The sequence below is a fragment of the Erinaceus europaeus genome, chromosome 3, assembly GCF_950295315.1.
Source record: "Erinaceus europaeus chromosome 3, mEriEur2.1, whole genome shotgun sequence".
In the NCBI taxonomy this organism is placed as follows: Eukaryota; Metazoa; Chordata; class Mammalia; order Eulipotyphla; family Erinaceidae; genus Erinaceus; species Erinaceus europaeus.
The window spans coordinates 118,459,112-118,485,907 of NC_080164.1; the positions used below are offsets into that span (position 1 = coordinate 118,459,112).

At 45.7% G+C, this 26,796-nt stretch overlaps 1 protein-coding gene across 7 annotated transcripts in view; it reads left to right on the forward strand.

Annotated features, from left to right (window-relative positions):
* Positions 1-1,458: 1,458 nt before the first annotated feature.
* HERC3 (HECT and RLD domain containing E3 ubiquitin protein ligase 3) overlaps positions 1,459-26,796 on the forward strand; it is a 109,854-nt gene continuing 84,516 nt past the window's right edge. Inside the window, exons 1-3 of one of the 7 annotated variants that reach the window (XM_060187796.1) lie at positions 1,459-1,581; positions 4,526-4,634; positions 13,834-14,088. In XM_060187796.1, coding sequence (XP_060043779.1) covers positions 13,863-14,088 — 226 coding nt within the window. In that variant the 5' untranslated portion in view covers positions 1,459-1,581; positions 4,526-4,634; positions 13,834-13,862. Of the gene's footprint in view, positions 1,601-4,522; positions 4,635-11,492; positions 11,643-13,833; positions 14,089-26,796 lie in introns of those variants that run through there. The other 6 variants (XM_060187799.1, XM_060187798.1, XM_060187801.1 and 3 more) reach the window with 6 other exon arrangements.

A 26,796-nucleotide genomic window follows, 5' to 3' on the forward strand; every position in this document is an offset into this window, starting at 1 on the left:
AATAAGTAAAGAGATGAAAGACAGATGATTTCACTTACATGTTGAATCTCAAGAACTGATATACATGAACTTGAAAAAAAAAAGAAGTAAGCTATTTCTAAGACTTGTGAGAAATATGGTGGCTATGTTTGGGAGGTGGAAAGGTGGGGACAGAGAACTTTGGTGGTGGGTGTGGTGTGGGACATTACACTGTAAATCATACCATCTTGTAACCTGCTATTAATCACAAATACAAAATGGAAAAAAAAAAAGGTATATCTGCAAAACCGCCAGTCTGCAGCACACTTATTTATCCTTATTTTCATGAGAGATAGATAGATTGATTAAGGCATTGCTCCCCTATCCATTCAACTCTCCATTCATCTTGTCATCTCAGTTCCCTTGCAGAGTCCTCCGGAGGAACCTTCTCTGAGAGACCCACCCTGCCCCCTCCCCTTGTTTGTACCCGCGTCCAGTTTGACTCAACTTCAGAGGCTACGGTTTTTTTGTTTAGGTGACCTGGTCACCTGATAGCTGAGATTCCGTCTTATCTTACTTGTCCCAAGGGCTTCTGACAACTCTTCTTATGCCACTGAGAGTCCACAAGCCATTCACCATGGCCCCATCTCCCGGCGCTCACCCACTCCCCCACCACACCCACCACACCCGCTGCTGGGTCGACCACAGAGCGAGAGCGGAGGGCCAGCGGTTAATGCGAATGTTTCTGAAAAGACACTTTTCTTAAAGGACCTTCCTTTAGGAAGGCTCGGACGCCAGGTCACAGGGATCCCACTCGAAGGGAGTCTTTCATTCCTTTAGATGAAAGCGGTCCTTCCCACCTTTACCCAGCGCTGGAGCTAGGCCACCGGGTAGCTTGCAGACAATGCTGTTTAAGATCTCCTGCCCGGTGACTTTTGTTCTTGTCTCTCTAGGCACCGCCCTCGCGTCTGCCCGGAGCTCCTGCACCGTGGCTCTGCTCCCACCGCCCACTCCCTCCGGCTGCGACGCCCCCCTCCCTCCTTTGCAGCGCAGCTCCGCGGCCCGGGGTCCCCGCACTCCCGGCAGTGCCTCCGAGGAGACCACTGCCGTGCAATCAAACGCGTCAAAACTCCGGCTCAGAGGTCACCCTGCTGTCCCCGCCTGCAAGCCTGGGGGTCACCTCTGCAGAAGTAAGACTCCCAGAGTGTGGACCACCCAGGGCTCGCCAGTCCCGCCCACTTCCCGCCTGGAAGCCGGGAGCCTGGAGCCTGGAGCCGGGAGCAGGAAGGCGCGCCGGTACGAGCGCACCGAGCCTGGCGGGGCCGCCACACCCGCGCAGCTGCCGCCCCGGCCCCGCAGCCCAACCTGTCACCGTACCGCCCCCGCCGGCCTCTCCCCGCCTCCCGCCTGCTGCGAGCCCCCGCCTTCCCCTCGCCGCCATTGGCGCGCGCCGGCGCTGGAGGGCGCCTATTGGCCGGGCGCGCCGTCGCTCACGCGGTGCATTCCGCCGCCCGCAGGCTTGCGGGGAAACTTCCTTATTATTGTGACGCCGAGGACAGAGAGCCCAAGACGGCGGGCGGCTGCGACTGGAGTCCCCGCGGCGCCCCGGGGGCGGCTGTCAAGGTGTGGGGAACGGGCCGGGGTTCGGGGACCGTGTGTGTGTGTGTGGGGGGGGGCATCCACAACCGCGTGGCGCCGCCTTCCCGGGCGCGGCGGGCGGGGGGCTGCGGGTGGCGCGAGGAAGTCGGGGCGCGGCGCGGGGGCTCCGGGGGTGGCCCGCGCCCCACGAGCTTTGCAGAAAGGCGGGCGCCCCTCCCCGCTCCATGTCCTAGGCAGCGTGCTTCCCAGTCCCCGCCGGCTTTGCAGGGACACCTCCGCGCTCAGGGCCGTGGACGCTCCCCTGAGGGGCGGCGGTGACAGTGCGGCCCAGTAGCTTCTCTCGGGGGCCGGGCTCCCGAGTCCGCCTCGGGGCGGGGCCGGTGGGCGCGCGGCGCACGTGCGCGCGTGTGTGCAGGCACGTAGGTTGCAGTCCCGGGCCGACGGCCGCGGGCAGGGGGCGGGAAGGGGTAGGGAAGGGGGCGCGCGCAGCCCGACTCCTCCCGCCCCGCCGCCTGCAGAGACCCCGCGGCTGCCGCTCGGGAGGCGGGGGGGGGGGCGGGGGGGCGGGGAGGACTCCACGGGACCCCCGCGGTCACTGTGACCTAGCAGATGCCGCTGCACCGCTCTTCGGAAGGCACCTTCTGGTCAGAGTTAAGCAGGCGGACCGCTTTAGGAAGGACGATCTGAGACGACTTCTCCTCCTCCTCTTCCTCGTCTCTTCTGGCTTTGTTTTTGTACAATAAGCAGTTTCTAGAACCTTTTGTTGGTGCCTTGACACCAAGTGAGTTGATTTTTAAAAAATGTTTTATTATTACTGTTGGTTTACAACATTATAAAATTTTAGGAGTACAGTTTTTTAAGAAAGTGTGCACAAGTCAGCACCAAAGTTAATGTGCCATCACACCAGATCGAGCCTCCTGCCCCCATTTCCTCTGAAAGCCACTCTGGTTTCCAGAGTCTAAAAGTAAGTTTGGTTATTGTTATTTTCTTTGCAAATTTAATTATCTGTATTTTTTTTTTAAGTACACACTGAAGAGGAGAAAGTGAGATAAGGATGAATAATGGCTTTTTCCTTTTAAGTGGAATGAAGGCGGGGGGAAGATATCTTCTTGTTTCAATAGGCAGGTTACTATCTTTTCGTGCTAACCTTTACCTTGGAGGTACAGAGGGGTTAGCCTTAGAATTCAGGAAAGGGGACCAATATGTGGTACCCCATCTTAAAAGCAAAAGTAGGTCATTGTCTTACCCATGGACATCTGGAATCTTCTGAGCAAAGTATAATACAGGAATCAGGGAGGAAGGCTTGCAGCCTCTTTGGCAAAGCTCCTCTCTTGGCACCGATAAGCAGCCCAGTCAACTAACATGCAGCTTTATTGGTTCAGTATGTCGCTGGGTTTTTGTTTTCAAAACGAAAGAGACAGATAAAATGGCTGGAACGGTGTTGGGGCCCCTGGCTATAGCATTTCATTTTGGGGAGCAAGTTTGAATATCTGAGGATGTGCATAGCAAAACACTTTCTGCACTGCGACTGGAGACACTAGATAGTTTTGCTTTCAGGAATGGAAGTAGCATGCTCCAAATTGAATGAGATTTTCTAGACTCAGATGGGATGATAATATAGGATGATAGATAGGACGATTACATCATGATAGTGCACAGTACTTTTTCTCCCATCCAAGTACTAACCAGGCCCAACCCTGCTTAGCTTCCGAGATCAGACGAGATCGGGCGTGTTCAGGGTGGTATAGCCTTAGACCACAGTACTTTTTCTTTCTTTCTTTTTTTTTTTTCCCTCCAGGGTTATTGCTGGACTCAGTGCCTGCACCATGAATCCACCGCTCCTGGAGGCCATTTTTTTTCCTTTTTGTTGCCCTAGTTGTTGCAGCCTCGTTGCGGTTATTATTGCCATTGTTGACGTTGCTTTGTTGTTGGATAGGACAGAGAGAAATGGAGAGAGGAGGGGAAGACAGAGAGAGAGGGGAGAGAAAGATAGACACCTGCAGACCTGCTTCACCGCCCGTGAAGCGACTCCCCTGCAGGTGGGGAGCCGGGGGCTCGAACCGGCACAGTACTTTTTCTTTTGAGACACTTGGCATGATGCCTCTCTGAGAGTCTTGTTCTTAGTGGAGGAGGATATGAGAAGTAAGAGAAAGTTTTCATGACAGTTGTGGCAAAAGAAGCTCTTTGGTGGTACCGCACGTGGAGAACTGAAGGACAATGGACACTGGATTTCTCTTCAAAAGTCTCTCTTTAACTGAAAACATTAGATTGAAAATACATTTATTTTTGCTTTTATAGCCGCAGATGTCAGGACCTTTTTTTTTTTTTCCCCTTTGAAGACCACGTCTCTAGTTCAGTCTTAAATGTGACTAAGTGAGACTTAAATAGGACCTAATTCATAGTCATTTAGAGTTTATTGTACTGCTATTTAATCAAACTCCTGTCTAGATACAAGGCTTGGGAAATACTCACATTTGTATAATTCAATGGTATCTTTATCCATAGGCACATCACTCTTTCTGTGTCTGTCTTTTTTTGGGACTCTGTGCTTGCATGATTCTAGATTTTACCATCCCTGAGGCTAATATTACTTCTACTTCTTCTTCCTATCCTCTTCCTCTTCCTCCTCTTTATTGAGTGGTTAATGGCTTATCGTGCAGTTGTTGGCACAGGGATACAATCTCTCATCTCCCTGTGATAGGCATCTGTAAAACACTTTCACCCCCAACTTAGTTCCCTTTCCTCCATCATCATCATTAGCAGCTTTTTTCACTCTTTATATTTTAGAAAAGGAGGGAGGGAGAGGGACACCACAGCACTGCTCCATTGTTTCCGGAGCTTTTTTCCTTACTGTGGTTCTCACATGTGGTGTAGAGGTTCAAACCCCGGGCCTCCTTTTTGTTTTCAATAACCTGAAGGTGCATTCTGGAGTCTTGTGCTAATGTCTGTCTTTATCTCTACCCAGCAGATCTCAAGGTGAGGAGGGACCATTCTGCCTTCTGGTCCAGAAGCCGAGTGTGTGGCCTGTTGTAAGTGGCTTCTCTCCCCAGCCTCAGCTTCCCCATCTTGTCCAGGAGGTAATGGCTGACCCCCTGGCCTGGTGATCTGTCTGGGACTCAGGCCTGCTTAAGTGCTGGAGGGCACCTTCACAAATGCCTGAGGGACTCCTTCTGCTGCCTGGAGAGAGGAGAGCCAGGTGTACCCTGGGGTGGGAGACCTCATTTCTGGTCAGCTTCAGCTACTTCTGGGAGGGCCAGCTTCTTGGCCTCGAATGGCTTCTGTTGCCACTGCAATGAGGTGAGGAATGAGAGTCAAACTCTGGCCTTGAGGTTGGAGCAAAAGGCTTTTTAAAGGCCTCTTTAGTAAGATAACCTCCATGCTGGCTGGTGGCAGGGGCCTGCATTTCTCCAGGTGAACTTGCCAGTGAACCCACTTTATAATATGTTCAGGGGAAGAAGGTCTGATTCATTGCTGAGACCACCTCATACTCCCCCCTAGGGCCAGGCAGAGGTGTGCACTGCCTGCCAGTACTCCAGTCTCATTTGGCTGCAAAAGAAACAGCTTTGTGCAACACCTTCTTAAACTTCTGTTTTGAGAAAAATGGAGAAGGGGCGTGGCCTGGCTTCCTTTGTTTGCAAGCTGGTAAAGCGTCATGGTTCTGAGATAGGATCTGAAGTCTACCTGCCTTTGCCACTTAGCTTCCTTTTGTGTTACTTGCCCATCTGTCAGTGAGTGACTTGATCTTGCTAAACTCCAAAGCTACTGGAAAGGATAAATTAAATCACCTATGGAAAGTTTTTAGTCCAGACCCCAAAACAAAGGCAGTTGGCTTGCAGTAATAGTAATGAGGTAGGATAAAAAGGTCTTCTGTAGGGCCAGGGAGATAGTGCCAGGGAGTACAACAGACTTTCATACCTGAGGCTCTTAGGTCCCAGGTTCAGTGCCAGGTACCACTAATAGTAAGCCAGTGCCTGTCACATCAGTCTTTTGCTAGACAGGACTAGCTGCTGAGTCACACAGACTGAGATTGGACCTCTTTCTTTCTTTCTTTCTTGGCTGTTGTGAATAGCACTGCAGTGAACACAAGTATGCGTTGATCTCATTGGATAAGAGTTTTGTGTTCTCTGGATACTTTTTAAAAAAATTTTATTAATATTTTATTTATTAATTGGATGGAGACAAACTGAGATGGAAGGGGGAGATTAGGAGAGAGAATGAGAGACACCTGCAGTACTGCTTCACCACTTATGAAGCTTCACCACTGCAGGTGGGGCTTGAACCTGAGTCCTTGCTCATGGTAACATGTGTACTCAACCAGATACACCACCACTCTACCCCATGGATACTTTTTCTCTGTTCAACAGTTATTTACTGAGCCACTCCTAGTTATTGAGCCTGATAAGATTCTAGTCTCCAGTGTCAGAGAAGGGAACAAATGAAACCCAGGCCTGGGGCCGGGTGGTAGTGCAGCGTGTTAAGCACACATGGTACAAAGTGCAAGGACCAGAGTAAGGATCCTGGTTCGAGGCCCTGGCTCTCCACCTGCAGGGAGGTTGCTTCACAGGTGGTAAAGCAGGTCTGCAGTGTCTATCTTTCCTCCTCTATGTCTTCTCTTCCCCTCTCGATTTCTCTCTGTCCTATGCAGCAGCAACAACAACAGCAATGGCAACAATAAAAATAATAACAAGGGCAACAAAAGGGAAAAAATAGTTTCCAGGAGGAGTGGATTTCTAGTGCAGGCATGGAGACCCAACGAAAGAAAAAGAAACACAAGCCTTCCCTAGTGGTGCCTACACCCCTTGAGTCTAGTGTGCTGATGAGATTGCTGGCAGACTTGAGTACAAAAAGGTTCTCTGTAGTTGGGATATGACAGAAATGATACTACAGCCCTTCACAGACTAGGCAGATAATAAGCCTGAGGCAGCTGGATAAGAGAAATCACTGAAGAGAAATATTTTTCCCCTTCTCATATATATACATATATAATCATATATATATGGATCAAGAGAAATTTATAGGGAAGGTGGAGATAGGGAGCTAGATAGGTACAGAACTTTGGTGATAGGAGTGATGGGAAAATATATAAATACAAATAAAATATAAAAGAGAGGGAGAGAGATAGACACCTGCAGCACTGCCCTGTCACTTGTGAAGCTTCTCCTCTGCAGGTGGGGACTAGGGTCATGACCCCAGGACCTTGAGCATTGTAACACATATACTCTATGAGGTGTGCCACTGCTTGGCTCCATGAGGATTATTTTAATATGCATACCTCCTGTTCACTTGGACAAGACCCTGGAATTCTTAGTAAGTCATCACTTGCTTTTCTTAGACATTTTCGTTACATAGCTTAGCTAATAGGACTTTGGGGAGAAGGAAGGGGAGGGCTGGTTGCCTCTCTTCCTCTCTCACTCTCTCTCCTTCATAATGAATAGTTCTTTGACAAAAGATTGAGCTAGTTTCCATAGTGTAGTGGTTATCACATTTGCCTCACAAAAGATTGAGCTACATTGATTCATGCAGATGGAGTTCATTTACTTTTCCTTGCGCCCACACTTTTCTGTTTTGTGCATGTGCTACAGTTTTTTCTTCTTCTCATTGGCAGAAATTGCATTTTTATTTTATCAATTTTAAGCAGTGCTGCAGTGAACATTCCAGAGCACATCCTGGGAAGACATTCACTCCGAGATTCCTGTTGCACCGTGCAGTGAGACAGTCACTAGCCATATGTGCCTACATGGATTCAAATGAAGACAAATTAGCCTTCAATGAAATGAAGCTGTCACCTCTCCCATAGCATTGCCACCCGGGGCCTGCAGGTTGCACAGTGCAGATACTGGACACTTTGCTTGTGGCTGACGCTGCTTTGTGTCCAGTTGTCACGCAGCTGTGCCTCTTCCGTCCTTAGTATAGTACAGGGGCCCATAGATGCTCAGTGTCCTGAACAGCTGGCCAGAGGCCGGGGAGTGCAGTCTGCTGTGCAGCCTTCATCCTATATGTCTTCATTTTCTCTGGATCTAGTCTACTCACTTTCCCAAGCAGACCCGCCAGTCTGTGCTGCTCTCAGCTGTGTGTACAGCCCTGCTCACTCATGCTAGCCTGTCAGACTCTACAGTCAGCTGCAGTATTTTGTCTTGGGTGGGGAGAAGTCATTCTTCCAGTCATTCTATCAATAGATGCCTAGCAGTGGGTAGGGAAGCAGGCACCACCTGCTGGGCTGCCATGGGGGAGGAATAAGAATGCTTCAAAGGGTCAGAGGACCCAACTCTGGCTGACTGGAAGGAGCCAGTGACTAGAGCCCAGGTGGAGCTGCACTGCCAATAGTTGGCTGCCTTCTGCGCAATTTCTGCCCTCGGGAGTGGGAACTTCGACTGTAGGACACACCAGGCGAGTGAACAGTCTGTCAGCACAGTGAACGCTGCATGTAGAGTTTTGGCTCCAAGTTGATGCCAGGATTTGGGGAGTGCCTGCAGAGCTTGGGGGCAGCCTTTCCCTCCTCCTGTGAAAGAACCCCTGCACCGCCCTGCCCACCATGTAGGTAATGTCTCCTAAGCTGCTTTGAAAGAAAGCTGATTAACTGAGATTATAAGACCTGCTGCCTGGACAGTTAATTTGGGTTTCTGTGACTTTCAAACAAAGGACCAAGAGCCACTTCTTAGTCCACTGTGTGCACTGTCTGAGGATTTGCAGGTTGTCTTTTTAAAATTAACTTTTTTTTTTTTTTTACATCAGTCCTTCCATCTCCAGCTCGCTTCATAGTCCCCATGATGGAATGATAGGATGATAGGCATTCCCCGCCCCCTTTTTTTTTCTCTTTTGCCACCAGGCTTATTGCTGGGTCTGGTGCCACTCCACTGCTCCCAATAGAGGGTGAGAGACAATTTTACTTTAAAAAAAAAAAAGATTTATTTATGGAGCCGGGAGGTAGTGCACCCCTTAGAGTACTCATGCTATAATGCACAGGAACCCAGGTTCAAACCCCCAGCCCCAACCTGTAGGGGAAGTGGTAAAACAGTGCTGCTTCAGGTGTTTCTGTTTCTCCCTCTCCAACTCCCCCTAACTCCCCCCATCCTCTTGATTTGTCTCTTTCTCTATCCAGTTAATAAATACAAATATTTTAACATTTATTGAGAATGAGATTCGAGAGGTAACCAGAGCCACTCTGGCACATGTGATGCCAGGGCTCAAACTCAGACCTCATGCTTAAGAGTCTAAATGCTTTATCCACTGCACCAAGTCCTGGGTTACAATTGCCCTTTTCTCATAGAAGGCCCAAGGTCCCACCAGTATTGCCCTTGGTCAGCACCCAGAGTCCAGCTGACTCACAAGGCCTGACTCACACTGTACCAACTCAGAGGCAGCTGAGTGATCAGGAAGGCAGCTCATCATGAGCAGTGGCTGGGCCACTCTGCTAGACACAGTGTGAGTGATGTTACGGAGTTGATCTGCCTCTCTTTGCTGTCCTAAGCAGCTCACAGTCAGGCCAACTGATGGTGGGGTCTTGTTCTGGTAGCAGCACAGCAGGCGCTAGGCAGGTCTGACTTTGTGGCGGTCCTTTTTTCGGGCCCCTTGGCCACAGTACACTGGTCAGGGACACAGCTCCATCAGGATCCTCTGCCGCCTGGCTGTGGGATGCCGCCAAGCCATTCCACTGGTCTCACCTTCTTTTCCCTGTTCTTCCTCCTTTTGTCCCACTTTCTTCATCTGGGAATTAGAGCTGCTTACAGTGACCTGCCTCTCAGAAGATTAAAGGAGCTAATATCTGAAAAGCACACAGAAAAGCGACAGCCACCATGTCTCACCTGCTCTAGGTCGTCATGAATGATATAATTAGGGATTCTGTCTGTTGGTGTCTTATTTCAGGTGACAAGACTCAGTTCAGACAGTCTTACAGAGGCAAGAAAAATGAAAGTTGCTAGACTGTTCTCACAATTCACAGTAGATATGTTCTATCAAGTCTCTCTGAGTGATCAGTTAATTCTGAGCCACTGCTTCTGGGGAAATACAGGGCTGATTGAGTCTCCACTAAGTCTCTGATCAACCCATTGATGCATCACTTTATTTGGGTGTGTTTCTTTGTTTCTGTTTAAACAACTTGTTTATTTTTCATTAAGCCATTTTTAAATTTGTGATGAATAGTGGTCTACAAGACTGTGAGATGACAGGGTATAGTTCCACACCACAGCCACCACCAAAGTTCTGTCCTCACCCTCAACAATAACTATGATAATGGCTGACAAAGTTGTCAAGACAGTTTTTTTTAAAATTTTTAAAATATTATTTATCTATTTATTTATTCCCTTTTGTTGCCCTTGTTGTTTTATTGTTGTAGTTATTATTGCTGTCATTGTTGTTGGATAGGACAGAGAGAAATGGAGAGGGGAGGAGGGGAAGACAGAGGGGGAGAGAAAGATAGACACCTGCAGACCTGTTTCACCACCTGTGAAGCGACTCCCCTGCAGGTGGGGAGCTGGGGGCTTGAACCGGGATCCTTACACCAGTCGTTGGTGCTTTGCACTTAACCTGCTGCGCTACTGCCTGACTCCCCGAGGCAGTTTGTTTACTTCTGTTAATTAATTTATTTTTTCAAGTTCATGTGTTTCAGTTCTTGAGATTCTATGTATGAGTGAAACTATGCCTTTCACCTCTTATTTCACTAAGCTTAATTACCTCCACTTCCACCCATTTTGTCCCAAAGGACACAGTATCATCTGTTTTGATTGCAGGAGTATTCCAGGGAGTAGAGATCCCATAACTACTTCCTCCTCTTCTTTTTTTTTTTTTGCATCCAGGGTTATTGCTGGGGCTCAGTGCCTGCACCATGAATCCACTGCTCCTAGAGGCCATTTTGCCCATTTTGTTGCCCTTGTTATTATTGTTGCCATTGCTATTGTTGTTGTTGTTGGATAGGGCAGAGAGAAATCAAGAGAGGAGGGGAAGACATAAAGGGGGAGAGAAAGAAAGACAGACACCTGCAGGCCTGCTTCACCGCTTGTGAAGCAACCCCCCTACAGGTGGGGAACCAGGAGTTTGAACAGGGATCCTTACACCAGTCTTTGCACTTAGCACCATTTGTGCTTAACCTGCTGTGCTACCACCCAGCTCCTAAGATCCCATGACTTTTTTATCCAGTTGCCGATGGGCATTTAGACTGCTGCTCTTTGGCAATTATGAATAGCTGCTACGAGCAAAGGTGTGCTTATTAGACAGCTTACTTAATAAGTACTTTTTTTTTTTTTTTGACCACCAGGACTTGTGCTTGGGTGGCTCCAACACTGTTGGTGGTCTGGCTGTCTTTCCTTAGATATCAGATGAGAAATGTCCCATGCCCATCTCCCAAAGATAACTACTATAGTTTTCACAGTTTTAGAGAGTTTACTTGCTTTGAGTCCCCCCCCCCCCCAATGTGTATCAGTTCTCTAGATTCTGCATGAGTAAAACTATCCAGTAGTTGTCTTTCATCTCTTATTTTGCTAAGCACAATCACCTCCAGTTCCATCCACTTTGTCCCAAAGGACACAATATCTTTTTTGATTGCACAGTAGTATTCCATGGGCTCTATGTCCTGTAGCTTCTTTAGTCACTGGCATACTGTTCAGTGCCTTGTCATGAAGAGGGAATAGCAATGGTGTATTTGATGTGTTGCTAGAATGCTTCCTGGCACACTGATTGTGGTGCCATGGGTATCATGGTGCTCCTGTGGTTGTTAGCACGAGAGAAGCTACATGCTGATGCCACATAAAGATGGAGAGAGAACATTTCTATGGGTCTCGCAACTGAGTATGGGGAGAAAGATCAAATTACAAGATGATTCTATATTACTGGTCTTTCTAAATACACGGCCATCTCCCCCTTTGCATTTTCTCTCTCCTCCCACTTCCCAAGGCTGCAGTGAACTGAAAAATAACATGGAAACTTGATTTTTTTTTTTCTTCTTCTTGTTCTAGAGTCCAGACAAAGAGTGGAAATCTTGGGAAGAAGAAGACTTTCTGGTTGAGGCAGTCAATTAAGATTTTTTAAAAAAAAATTTTATTGTGGACCTTCTCATGCCTTTCCCGAAAACCTCAACCTCAAGAGTTCAAAGAGTAAGTCTCTTTATCAGGAATAGTGCGCTGTAAGGACACACCTCCCCCCCTTTGTTCATTCTTTCACCCACCGATGAACATTTGGTTTTTTTCCCACCTGTTGCTATTATGAATAAGAGTGCTCTCAGCATTTGGGTAAAGTCTCATGGGCATATGTTTGCAACTCTCATGAATACAGAGCTGGGAACAGAGCTGCTGGGTCATTACAGTAACATTTGTTCGTGTTCAGCCATCTGAGCAGCTTCCTGACTGTTCCCCCAGACACCTGCACCATTTCCCATTTCCAGTGGCCATGGAAGAGGCTCCAGTTTCTCCTCCTCCTCACCAATGCTTGTCCTTCTTGATTGCTGCCATCCCTCTGGGGTACAACTGGTAGGCAGGAAGATTTAAGTTTTGGGTGAAAGGCGTGTCTTTTTGAAAGGTAGTAAAACTCTGGGCCAAAGAGCCAAAAATTGGTTGATCAGAGAGGCAGAAGTTATGCTGTTGTCTCTATTTAAGCTGACTAAAATCAGACTGGGTGGTTAAAGGAGAGAGAAAGTCCCCAATCTCAGGCCTGTAGTCACTAGGCAGCACAGTGATGAATTACTCTTTGTTTCAAGTGATGAATTACTAACATATGGGCCAGCTGAGGGGGACTGAGAGAAGCTAACAGCTCCACGATTTAAACTTAAGTCAGCTGAAAACTCACTAGGAGGGCGTGGCAATGAAGGGCCCACCAGTGAAGACTTGAGCATAGTTTCTTTTTTTGTTTTGTTTTGTTTTGTTATTTTATTGCTGCTGTTACTGTTTTACTCTACACTTCACAAAGGAAAAGTGTAAATATGGGACTTTAGTGATAGCAAGTTTGTCCTGCTTTTAGAAATCCTGCCAAGATCCTTTATCCTATTTTTTTTTGAAATTATTTCTTTACTTTATTTATTATTTTTATTTATTTATTTTTACCAGAGCACTGCTTAACTCTGGCTAGTGGTAGTGGGGAGCATTGAACCTGGGACTTTAGAGCCTCAGCCATGAATCTTTTTGAGCATAGTTTCAGGTCTTGTTGCTGTTGCGCTTTGCAAGTCTGCACTCGGGCCTCTCATCAGTTGCTGGCAAACCACCTTCTGACTGTTTGCTGCATTTACAGAAATCACCTTTTTGTAGAAATAGTTCTTTAAAGCTCTTCCCAGGGAGTCATACAGTAGTGCAGCGGCTTAAGTGCAGGTGGCGCAAAGCACAAGGACCGGCTCAAGGATACGGTTCGAGCCCCTGGCTCCCCACCTACAGGGGAGTCTCTTCACAGGTAGTGAAGCAGGTCTGCAGGTATCTGTCTTTCCCCCTCTTTCTTCCCTTCCTCTCTCCATTTCTTTCTGTCCTATCCAACAATGACAACATTAATAACAACAATAACTACAACAACAATAAAAAACAAGGGCAACAAAAGGGAAAATAAATATTTTTTTAAAAAGCTCTTCCTGAAACAAATAGCATCATAAATGTAACACAACAGCTTTCAACACTGCTCAATTATATTACAGGTAGTCTTCATCTAGTGACTGGGTTGAGTTCCCGAAACCCAGCTGATAAATAAATTAGTCACCTGGTAGAGCATACACATTATCAAGGACCTGGGTTTGAGACCCTGGTTGCAACACAGGAGCACCTAAAGTGAAGAAGCCATTAATGTGATTGCTGTTCTCTCTCTGTTGCTCCCTTCCTATGCATCACCCTCTACCAGGAAGAAAAGGAAAATGGCCAGAAGAAGTGGTGGAGTCATGCAGGAACTCAACCCCATTGATAGCTCTGGAGGCTAAAATATAAATGAATGAGTTGCCACTCCTTATTCGTATTTTGGGCCAAATTTACTGTACTGGGTGTGGCTTCCCCAGTCATCTTTTGTGAGTTGAATGACACTTTTGCATCATTCTCACATTGATAGTATACCTTTTTAATATTTATTGTTTTGTAATTTGGTAGGACACAGAGAAATTGAGAGAGCAGGGGGGAGGTAGAGAGGGAGCAAAAGAGACACCTGCAGACCTGCCTCACACATGAAGCTTGCCCCCCCCCCCTTGCGGGTGGGGAGCAGAGGCTTGAACCCAGGTCCTCGCTTACTGTAGAGTGTGTGTTCAACTGGGTGTGTCACTGCCTGGCCCACCTTATGATATGCTATTTTGTTTGTTTATTTATTTCACTTTGACCTTTCTTCCAGGCTGCATGACTCCCTGAAGGCTGGGAACAATGCTATGCTGGGGGTATTGGTCCCTGGGCCAGCCTGGCATCAGCTCCAGCCTGCAGGGTGTCGTGGCTGAGCCGCAGGTGTGTGGCTTCATCTCGGACGGCAGCGTGAAGGAGGTGGCCTGCGGTGGCAACCACTCAGTGTTCCTGCTGGAGGGCGGGGAGGTATACACCTGCGGCCTTAACACCCAGGGCCAGCTGGGCCATGAGAGGGAAGGCAACAAACCAGGTGAGGTGGTGGGGGCGGCCGCTGGGGCCTCTGGGATAGGGTAAGGCTGGCCAGCGTCTATGTCCTCAGTCCTCCCTGTCTCTCCAGGGGACCTTTTGGTTGGAACCTTTATGTCTAATCCCAGCCCTTTCATGGAACCAGACTTCTGTTTGTCACCTGAGGTGATAACGTATGTGCCGTGTTTCCTGGGGAGGGACCTGGGCAGTGGGGTTCAGAGCTCAAGAGTGTCATCCATCTGGTCTGTGACTAGGTTATCCACCCTCACACATTTCCCCTGGTGTCCTCTCTGAACTAACCACTGTTTATATGCTTATTTCCAACACACACACACACACACACACACACACACACAGTTTTATTAGGGAGATAATTGTTTACAGGATAGTTGTTGACACATGGGTACAGTTTCTCATGCCATAATAATAGGTGTCTATAGAATACACTCACCCCCAACTTAGGTCCTTTTCTACCATCATGCCCCAGGACCCCAAAGTCGTCCTACCCCCTTTTGTCCCCCCCCCTCATAATCTTTTGCTTTGGTGCAGTATCTACCCCCACCTCCCTGTCCAAGTTTTACTTTGCATTTTCCCTTTCTGTTCTTGTTTCTTAAGTTCCCTCTGTGAGTGGGATAATCCCATATTCACCTTTCTCTTTCTGGCTCATCTCACTAACAGGACTCCTTCAAGTTCCATCCAAGATGAGGTGTAGGAGATGACCTCATCATTTAAAAACAGCTGAGTAGTATGCCACTGTGTGTATAGACCACAACTTCTACAGTATGTATTTGTTCAGGAATTGGGGCTGTGCTTGTCGTATGAGTGGAAAGGGCAGAGATGCTTAGGCTTCAGCTTGAGGGAGCCCTGTGGAAGGAAGTGAGAGGCAAGTTGCAGAGTGGGGTGGGAATCATTCTGCCTGTGGGTGTCGGGGTGTGAGTAAGACTTCAGTGCGTGTGGGCGTGTGTATGCACAAGCATGTGTCATACCAAGCTGATGGCACACCTGTGTGTACACCCAGGGATAATTGAGGGCGTCACATGGAGGTGCAGTACTCGATTTGGCGGGGGGGGGGGTGCAGCCTGGTGGGAGAGGGTCACGAGAAAGGACTGGACAGAAAGCTAGTAGACGAATTTGACTTCCCCAGGTCTACTGTCTTTTACTCATGACAGGTGCTGTGCATATTTAAAGGGTATTGGCTTTGGCCCTGGAGGTGGGCTCAGTGGACAGAGTTCATACCTTCCATTGTGTGGCCTTGGGTTCAACCTTCAGCACCACCTGGGAGCACCAGGTGAGAGCTCCAGGGATGCTGGATCAGAGCTCAGATGTCTCACTTCTCTTTCTTCTCTCTCTAAAAAAAAATTAATGATAGGGCCAGGTGGTGGGGGTGCACTTGGTTGACCACATGTGTTACCGTGCACAAGGACCCAGTTCAAGCCCCGACCCCCCCCACCTACAGGAGGAAGTTTCGTGAGTGATGAAGCAGTGTTGCAGGTGTGAAAGACACATCTCTTTCTCTCTCCTTATCTCTCCCTTCCATCTCAATTTCTGTCTGTACCCAATAAATGAAAAATAAAATAAATACTGACAAATAAATGTTTTAAAAATAAATGATAAAAATTGTACCAGGGACCAGCTCGGTAGGATTGTGCAAGCCCGAGACCCAAGGTTCATTCATGGACATCCCATTAAATAGAGATAGAAAAGTAAAATGCATTGACTTGATTTGCTTTTCTCCTTCCCCCTTATTCTGTCTGAAGAATCTCTGTGTGACCACCAGCATTCATGCTGTTTACATCTCGGTGTTGGTTTCTTAGGCTTGGACTTCAGCTCCATTTGTGGAAGGTAGAGATTAAGTCTTTGGTGAGCAGGGAGAGAAGGTTGGGTTTTCAGTTGTGATTCTGCTGTGTCTGCAGCACTAGTGTGACCGTGCTCTGCTTTTTCTTTCGCTTGGTCTTTTTTCTCTTCAATCCAGGTCACGCCAAGCTCCCACGGCCTCATTAGAGAGTAGCCTCGCTGGTTTTTCTAGACGCTCTTCCTCACTGGCAGCCATTTAGACTAGTCAGCTTGATGGCATGAGCTCCTTATTTTCTGGGACAGCGTCTCCCTCACTGTTTCTGTTTATTCCTCTGCATAGCAAGTGGCTGTGCTCCTTTGTCTGCAGCACTGATTTATAATAATCGATTATGATGTCATCTGTTGACAGAAGGGCTAGTTGTAAGCAGATGTGCGAGTGTGTGCTATGGGGTCCACTAGAGCTTGTCCTAGGGCACACCCCCCACCCCTCACCAGGAGCAGCCCAGTGGTCTAGCCTGGGCTCGCCTGGCCTCTGGGCCCTGAGCTTCTGAGGCCTCAAGGGAGGCTCCACAGAGTGTGTGGGGGAACCTGCATTTTCCAGTGTTAGTAGGTTCTGTTAACGCAAGTAAACGTCCCATTCAAAGTGTCCCTAAATCCTGACTTGTCAGCCACTTCCATTCATAATGCCCTTTACTAGTAATATAGCACAAACGTTTTATATATGACAATTAGAGAAGTAATAAGAAGGTTTTTTTTTTTTGACATATTTTGGGGGGAGGGTGGCATCAGGGCTCCATGTGCATGATTCCGTGGCATTCAGTAAGCTTCTCCTCCCCAGGAGAGAGACAGCACAGCACTGCAACACTGCTTTCCAGTCATGGAGCTTCTCTCCTGGTGCTGTGTATGGTGCTCCTGTGTGGTTCTGGGGGCTTAAACCCAGGGGAAGTGTACATTTTACTGGGTGAGCCATCTTCTAGCCCCAATTTTTGGCTTTTAAAAATAGTTTTTATGGGGAGTTGGGTGGTAGTGCAGCGGGTTAAGCCCGAGCAGCGGGTTAAGCGCACATAGCGTGAAGTGCAACGACCAGAGTAAGGATCCCGGTTAGAACCCCCGGCTCCCCACTTGCAGGGGAGTTGCTTCACAGGTGGTGAAGCAGGTCTGCAGGTATCTGTTTTTCTTTCTTCCTCTGTCTTCTCCTCCTCTCTCCACTTTTCTCTGTCCTATCTAACAATGACGACATCAATTACTACAACAATAATAAAAAACAAGGGCAACAAAAGGGGAAATAAATAAAAATTTAAAAAAATTTTTTAAAAATGGTTTTTATGTTTGAAAAGATTAAAAAAAAAAGACTTCTGTCCCCTGTTGAAACTCACTTGTGTTCTTCCTGAAGCTACTACTTTCGCTGCTTCCCTGGGTGAGAGCCAGTACCAACACCAGCGCCAAGGTCAGGGCAAGCTTCATGGGCAGCGGAGCAGTGTTCCTTTGCTGTGGCTTTCTTTTCTATTTTGCTTCTTTTTACATATATATATTATAATTATAATAATTATTATTATTTCCACCAGGGTTATTATTAGGGCTGAGTGCCTGGATGACAAGCCACTACTCCAGGTGGTTATTAGTATTTTTTCTTTTTGGTAGAGACAGAGATTGAGAGGAACATGGGAAATTGGGAGAAAGATAGAGATAGGGAGATACCTGCAGCACTGCTTTACCACTCATATAGCTTTTCTCCTGTGGGTGGTGACCAGAGGCTTGAACCCGGGTCCTCACACATGGTACTGTGTACTCTCTACCAGGTATACCCCCCCATTTTGTTTCTTCTGCTCATGAAGAATCTCGATGAGGAAGATGGGAAATGGGGTGGCTCCCAAAGTTCCTAAAGAACTGGGTACAGGTCAGCCCATTCTACTTTCTATGTCTGGGGAGGGGTCTCCAAGACACGGGTGCACAGGTGCACCCACAAAATCTGGCCCCTGCTCGCTGTCTACATTTGGAAGAAGACAGACTCTGGTGTACATTACAAGAGCTTCCAGATGGGCTGAGCGGTGACATACTCGATTGAGCATGCACATTACCAAGCTCAAGGACACAGGTTGTACTCCCACTCCCCACATTCAGGGAGGAAGCTTCATGAGCAGTGAAGCAGGTCTACAGGTGTCTCTTTTCTCTCTCTCTCTCTTTCAGCCTCCGCTATCAGTTACTCTTCTTCCTATCAAATTCCGTAGAAAAAATGGTCACTGGGAGCAGTGGATTAATAGTGGAGGCACCAAGTCCCAGTGATAACCCTAATGGCAAAGTACATAAATAAATAAATAAATAAATACATACATACATACATACATACATACATACATACATAAAACAAGAGGTTTCAGAGGCCTGTGTTGTAAGTTCACTTGCCTGTTGATTATAAACTGTAGCTGTTGCTGAACTAACCTCTTGAATGAGAGGCCTGGGGGTGGGCCACGCCCTCTCTCCATTGAACTTTCCCAGTGGCTGTGTTCTAAATCTGGGTGCCATGTGGGCTGGGCTGATTTCTAATGAATGGGCGGAGGAGAAGGAATTTCTTTCCTCTGTGCGTTCATCTAAAGCTGCACACTGGGGAAGCAGCAGGACCTGGAGGGGAGGCTGTTACCGAGAGACCCTGTGCTGTACAGTGGAGCTGACCTGGCCAGAGAGCAGGACCCCTTCCCACAGAGGATGTTCCCACGTCTGGTGGACAGGTTTACAGTGTGGACCCAAGGCCTTTGCTATGGGCAATGGCAGTGTGAGGGAGCAGGATGAGTGAGGGGATGGGAAAGGTGTGAAGGGTGGGCCTCTTTGATAGCCTTGCATCTGATCTGCCAACCACAGATTCCATGGCTTCGCCTTGTCTCTGAAAGGCCTGGCTGCCATGTGAGTTCATTTGGAGCTGCATCCTAGATTTGCCATAAAGCAACTCAGCACTCAGTTCTGGCGTTTAGTGGGCCAGGGACTAGAGCTGGGACTTAGACAATACAAGTCTCATGAGGTACTGCTGTGCTATCTCCCTTCAAGGACACATCAGCTACTGCAATGAAGCTGAGGCCCACAGCTTTTCCTGATGCAGCCGGCAGCCTAGGGTGCTGGCTTCAGTGTGTCTGTTGCAATCAGTTGTGACAAGAGGTCTGTGATTCCTGGAAATATATTTCTGTTCTTTCTTTTTTTGCCACCAGGTTTATTGATGGACCTCGGTGCTGGCACTATGAATCTACCACTCCCAGTGGCCGTTTCCCCCCTTTTCCTTTCCTTTCTTTTTTTATTTGATAGAACAGATATAAATTGAAGGGGTATATTATAGAGAGGGAGAGACAAAGAGAGACACCTGCAGACCTGCTTCACTGCTCGAGAAGCGTCCTTCCTACAGGTGGCGAGTAGAGACTTGAACCTGGGTCCTTGTACATGGTATTGTAAGTGTTCAACTGGGTGTACCACTGCCTGGCCCTCACTCAGAAATATTTTTCTTAGGCAGGTTATTAAAGACCCATCTAAAACCAGCACCTGGTTAACCCCCCCCCCCCCGCCCCACTAGGACTTTACTTCACCAGGCAAACTTACTTACTAGATAGATAGATAGACAGACAGACAGACAGAGAGATCGACTGATCACAGCACTCAAGTTTCCTTTAGTTTGGTGGGGGCCCAGGCTTGAGCCTGGGCCACACACGAGGCAAAGCAGCACACTATCCGAGTAAGCTGTTTTCCAGTCTGTGTTTAGCTTTCTTGATGAAAATGTCGGATTTTGGTGTTCTATACTCTCCTGTGTGATTTCTTTCTTCTTTCCCTCACATTTTAGGGCAACTTCATCTCCTCAAGCCCCAAGTTAGGGCTGTTTCAGCAGTGAGGACAGTACCGGGTTTCTTAATCCCTTCTTTTTGATGTTGCCTGTGATTCATTTCTCAGACGTTCAGTCAGTCAGCTGCGTGACAGGAAAACTCTGTCTCTCCTTTGCAAAAATAAAGCAAGCAAACAGCCAGATAGTTTTTCTAGATGATTTTTTTTAAGGAAGTGATTAACCTAGAACTGAATATTAATCAAATTTGGAAATGTAACAAACTAAAATAGAAATGGGTTCTTCAGGAAAAAGAATCAACATCAAGACTATGCTTATCTTCTCCCACTCAGCCACACTGTCAGCAGCACTCAGCGCTGACTGGTATACACCACTCCACTGCTGCACTGCTGGCGGCCACTGAGCCATCCTGTATGGGGGCGGGATGTCATATATATATATATATATATATGCGCCTCCAGGGTTATTGCTGGGGCTCCAGTGCCTGCATTACAAATTCACTGCTCCTGGAGGCCATTTTTTCCCCATTTTTGTTGCCCTTGTTGCATTGCTGCCATTGTTGTTGGATAGGACAGAGAGAAATTGAGAGAGGAAGACAAAAAAGTCCTAAAGACCTGCTTCAATGCTTGTGAAGCAACCCCCCTACAAATGGGGAGCCGGGGGCTTAAACTGTGATACTTAAGCCAGTTGTTATGCTTTGTGCCATGTGCGCTTAACCCACTGCATTACTGCCTGGCCCCTGGGATGTCTCATATTCTGACCTGGAAACCTGCCTACTATCTTGAGTGGCCAAAAAGTGGGCTTAGAGCATTTATTCAGTTTAATCTAATATGATGGTGTTAAAATTTTAAAATTCTGCTTTAGACATACCAGAGTATACTTTCATAATAGATTCATGGGTAAAAATACCTTTTTAAAATTTATTTTATGGGGGGGCCAGGCCCCAGAGTGCTGCTCAGCTCTGGCTTGTGGTGGTGCTGGAGACTGAACCTGGGATCTCAGAGCTTCACGCATGAAAACCTTTTTCAGAACCTTTATGCTGTCTCCCCAACCCACAGGTAAATATTTCTAAGTTGACAATTTTGAACAACCCTGTTTGATTGCTATGACTGGTTTCTCTCACTCCTTCCTGAGTTAGTTTCTCTTTTTCAGGAGGGTAATCTAATCAAAGTCACTTTACATTTTGTATTCAAACTAAGCATTCCACAGTGCCCATCACCACATGTAACAGCTCTCCTGCTGGCTGATAAATGAGGTCTTTAAGGCAAAGCATCTTCAAGCTCAGTTCCCAGAGACCAGGCAACCCTGGTGGAAGCAGCAATTTCAACTAGCTTATCAGGCTACTCTTGGGCATCTGCAGGACACAGTAACTCTGTCACATTAATCACCTTTTGCCAACAAATGCAAACCCTGGGTCAAAAGGAAACCCATGAATTCCTGTTATGAAGTGCATTTTGCTATGTCTAGACTCTGATGAAAGACAGAAGGTGTCACAGGAAACGTTTAGACCATATTATTGCACTTGTAGGTGCCCTGTCTCTTCCTGATTTGGAAAGGTGGAGCTGGAGGACTCTTTCTGGTAATGAAGGAAGGTTGGAAGTCAAAGCCATAGGACAGAATATAAGGGGACCCATCAGACTTTGGTGGAAGGATATTGTTGTTTTGGTGGGGGCTAGATGTGGTACCACATCTTGAGGAGGTAGAAATTTGTACTTCTGGAACATTGGTAATTTTGTAATCTACGATTACATCAAAAGCAAGTAAACTCATTACAAAAAGTTGTAGTTTTGCTTTCAGGTAATTAACACAGCCATTTCCCTGCAGATAGGGAGACTTGGCTCATTTGTCAGTGTATAATTGGTTAGCGGTACTGTCTAATAAACTCAGCATCTCTGACATGTTTAGTTGACTAGTCCTCATGAAAATCCTATAAAGTATGTTAGTATTATTTTCGTTACTTGTGACAAAGTGTACATGCTACGGGGTGAACTATCTCCCACCCCCTGTTGGCAATACATTTTATTTTATTAATGTTATTATGTTGTATCTGGGACTTCACCGTCCCAAGGCAGCTCTTTTAGATAAGAAAAAAGAGACAGGGAGAGAGAAAGACACCACCTTGCCAAAGCTTCCTCTTCCATGGTGGGGTCCACATATGGCAAAGCAGGAGCATTGTTCTGGTGAGCTATCTTGCCAGCACAGCAAACAGAATTTAAAGAGTCTTATCTGCTACTCACCAGGTACAGGATAACGGAATGTGTGCTGCGGGAGTCTGTATGAGCTGCCACACTCTCTTTGTAAATCAGCTTACTGTAGTGCATTTCAGAGCAGTTATACTTTTTGAATTGGCATTTCCATTCGTACGAAATTTCCTTATGCAAATAAAAGGGTAATAGACAGCATAAGAAAGTATTTCTAAGGATATTTATTGCAGCAGTTTTTTTTTTCCCCCCTAGTAGCAAAATAGCAGAGACTACTTACTCTTCTTTAGGAAGTAGCTTGAATAAATTAAGTGGTTCATCCCAAGATAAAGCTTAAAAGTACCATTTTTGTACTGGTGACACAGCAAATTATTTCCAGTTTCCACTTCACTGGATGCCAAACTTGATGTCCAGTCACAGTCTCCACTCAGTTGTGTAATTGGCATCTTAAATTTAACATATCTTAAGCCTAACTGATTTTCTGCCTAAAACCTCATCCTTTGTTTGAACAAGGTTAAAAAAAAAAATAAAACCTTGACTTTGTCTCTGAGCTTTCTCTTTCTCTTCTCCTCCCTTCACTGGTTTATATATCTTTTCTATTTCCTACCCTGCTTAGTTTTACTTCATATTTGACCCTGACTTGACACCTTTATTCTTTTTTTTTTTTTCCCTCCAGGGTTATTGCTGGGCTCGGTGCCTGCACCATGAATCCACCGCTCCTGGAGGCCATTTTTCCCCCTTTTTGTTGCCCTAGTTGCAGCCTTGGTGCGGTTATTATTGCCATTGTTGACGTTGCTTTGTTGTTGGATAGGACAGAGAGAAATGGAGAGAGGAGGGGAAGACAGAGAGAGAGGGGAGAGAAAGATAGACACCTGCAGACCTACTTCACCGCCTGTGAAGCGACTCCCCTGCAGGTGGGGAGCTGGGGGCTCGAACCGGGATCCTTAGGCCGGTCCCTGCGCTTTGCGCCACGTGCGCTTAACCCACTGCGCCACCGCCCGACTCCCAACACCTTTATTCTTTACCTTCCCTCCTCCCTCTTCTTCTCTCTCCCATGTTAGTTTAAGATCAGTGAGGATCAGGGCTTTGCCTTGTATCCCCAACACCTGGAATAGAGCTTGGCACATGTAAATACAGTCTTTGGTATTATGATTTTTTAAAATATTTTAAAATTTTGCTTTATTGCTTAGAGACAGAGAAATCAAGAAGGAAAGCAGAAATAGAGAGGGAGAGAGAAAGTAAGATACCTGCAGCCCTGCTTCAGCACTTGTGAAGCCTCCCCCCACCCCCAGGTGAGGACTGGAGACTTGACTCCGGATTATTGTACAAGGTACTGTGTGCACTTACTCTGGGGCATCACCGTCCAGCCTCAGTATTATGTGTGTGTGTGTGTTTAATAAATGGAAATTTCTGTTGTAAAAAGAATCAAGAATATTAACTAAAGAAGGAATATGGAGTCTCTCTTATTTTGTACAAAGCAGACACTTTTATTTAAAAAAAAATTCATAGCATGTTTGGTCTTTTTCTGCTTGTGGTGTTTAAGGGGACTCAATCCTTGAGGGGCGTTAGCTGGCAGGACCTTTGGTGACCTGTGATGATCTGCATGGCTTGAGGTGTGAAGCTGCCTGTAAGGCCTGGGTGCTCCTCTTGCAGCAGATTTCCTGGTTTACTTTGGAGAAGCACTTTTCAGTCAGTTGGGACCCATTACACAATTGATGCTTGAACTACATGGGTTGGAACTGTGTGAATCCACTTAGATGTGGATTTTTTTTTTATTTCTTTTTTTTAGCAGATATAGTTGGCTGTCCATACTAATGGAGCCTGTGTTTATTGAATATTCATTCATTCAACTCAGGTGTCATATGTGGAGGGCCCACTCTAGTGGACTTGAGTTTCTGAAGATACTGATATCCACAAGTATGTGATGGTAGGATGTCATGAAATAAATTCTCTGGAGATAGCAAAGGATGGCTTTACATAAGTCTTTGGGAAGAAGAACAGGCAGGAACTTTGTATTCCATCTAGTTGGTGTCTCTAACAAACCCTAATTGTCTGAGGTTCTTTACAATTTTTGGCATTTTTATTTTTGGCTATTCTGCATATTTGGCTTTTACATAACTTTTGCCTAAAATTGAAAGTTCAGGTTTTCAGTTCTTACTCTGTGATTCTCACTAGGATTGCATTGAATCTGCAGGTTAATTTGGGGAGAATGATACTTTAACAACCTTGAATGTTTTGATTCATGAATATGGTATGTGCCTATCCTGGGGATCTTTTAATTTTTTTAAAGCAATATTTTCCCAACTTGGTATGCAGTTTTTACACATATTTTACAAATATTTTGTTATTAAATAAGTGCTATTTTAGGGAGTCGGGCTGTAGCTTAGCGGGTTAAGTGTAGGTGGCGCAAAGCGCAAGGACCACAGAAGGATCCAAGTTGGAGCCCCTGGCTCCCCAGCAAGCTGGGGAGTCGCTTCACAGGCAGTGAAGCAATGACAATATCAATAACAACAACAATAATAACTACAAGGACAACAAAAGAAAAAAAAATATTAAAAAAAATTCAGATCTTAATTGAGGGATTTTAAACAAGCAAAAACTTGAAACAAAACAATGTGAAAATAAAAAATAATAGTAATTGCTATTTAATATTTATTTTCCCTTTTTGTTGTTGTAGTTATTGTTGTTGTTATTGATGTCGTTGTTAGATAGGACAGAGAGAAATGGAGACAGATGGGGAAGACAGAGGGGGAAAGAAAGACAGACACCTGCAGACCTGTTTCACCGCCTGTGAAGCAACTCCCCTGGGGCTCGAACTGGGCATCCTTACGCTGGTCCTTGTGCTTTGTGCCACGTGCGCTTAACCCTCTGGGCTACCGCCCAACTCCCATTAATTACTATTTTAAGGGTACTTTAAGAGCAGTTTAGTTGACTATACAGAAATATGGCTAATATTTTGCATATTGATTTTGAATCCCCTCACTAAATTCTCTTTAATAGTTCTAGCTTTTTTTATAGCCCTCATGGGAAATGATACATAGTCATTGTCTTTTAATCAAGTTGGTTTTAGTTCTTCCTAATCTGTATGCCTTTTTCTTGCTTTATTCCACTGAAGAAACTCCAGTCTGATAATGAATAAACGTGGCCAAATGGACATCATTGCCTTGTTCCTGACCATAGAAAGGAAAAAATCTTCCTTTTCTTTTTTCTTTTCTCGTGTTTTCTCTTTTAGCATGATATTACAGTTTTTCTTGGATTTTCTTTATCAATTTCAGGAATTTTTATAATATTTACTGATTTTATTTTTAAACCATAAGCATTGAATTTTGTTAAATTCTGCTCTGAACCTATTAAAAGGAAATGGCTACTTATCATAATCTGTTGCGGTAGTGAGTTGTGTTGATGGTGATGGTTTTCATTATAGCACTGCTCAGGTCTGGCTCATGCTGGTGGCAGGGATTGAATATATTTACTTACTTTCTTAATTAAACCAGCCTTGCACTCCTGAAATAAATCCCACTTAGTGATTTTTTTATATATTGTTTTTTGAAAAAACTTAAGTAGGGCTTGTTATGAGGGTTATTAGTCTACTTTTCTAGTTTTGTTATATGAGTAATGCTGCCCTCAGGAAATTAGTTGAGTATTATTTTCACAAGGTTTGTTGACATTCTACTAGACTCATTATAGGATTTTATTTCTTCCTTGTATGACTTATAGAATCAACAATAGATTTGAGTCTAACTCTTTCTTAGTGGGTTACATTTAGTTGTCATTTTACTATTTTAAGTAGGTGTAATCATCTGATTAATTTTAGGTGTTTGCATAGCTTGTTTCTTCTAAGTCACCAAATTTATTGATATAAAATTGTTCATGATATTATATTCTTCACATTTGTAAGTTTTTAAAAATATTTATTCTCTTTTGTTGCCCTTGTTGTTTTGTTGTTGTTGTTGGATAGGACAGAGAGAAAAGGAGAGAGGAGGGGGAGAGAAAGATAGACACCTGCAGACCTGCTTCACTGCTTGTGAATTGACTCCCCTGCAGGTGGGGAGCCAGGGGCTCAAACCAGGATTCTTGAGTTGGTCCTTACGCTTTGTGCCACGTGCATTTAACCCACTGCACTACCACCTGACTCCCCCCCCCCCGCCCCTTTTTTTTATCAGAGCACTGCTTAGCTCTGGCTTATGATGGTGCAGGGGACTGATCCTGGGACTTAGGAGCCTCAGGCCTGAGAGTCTCTTGTCATGACCATTATTCTTTCTTTTCTTTTTATTTTTTTTATTATATTTATTTATTTATTTATTGGATAGAGACAGCCAGAAATTGAGATCAGGAAAAGAGATAGAGAGGGAGAAAGACGGAGAGACACCTGCAGACCTGCTTCACCACTTACAAAGCTTTCCCCACTGCAGGTGGGGATCAGGGGCTCTAACCTGGGTCCTTGGGCACTGTAACATGTGAGCTCAACTAGATGCACTACCACTCGGCCCCACCAGTATGCTTTCTACCCCTGCCCAACACTGTTTTTTGTTTTTTGTTTTTTTTTTGTAGGTAATTTGTGCCCCTTTTGTTTCTTGATTAGACTTATTAGAGGTTAATTGGTTTTACCAGTATTTTCAAAGTAGAGGTTTTGGTTTCAGTTATTTTCCTTGCCTTTTTTTTTTTTTTTTTGTCTTTTCTGCTTCATTGATTTGTGCTCTTGTGTCCTTCTGTTTATTCTGTGCTTAGTTTACTGTATTTTTTCAAGTTTCTTAATGTGAAAATTTAAGTCTTCTAACAAGTATTACTTTTTTTTAATTGTTGTAATTATTGTTTTTATTGATGTCGTCATTGTTGGATAGGACAGAGAGAAATGGAGAGAGGAGGGGAAGACAGAGAGGGGGAGAGAAAGATAGACACCTGC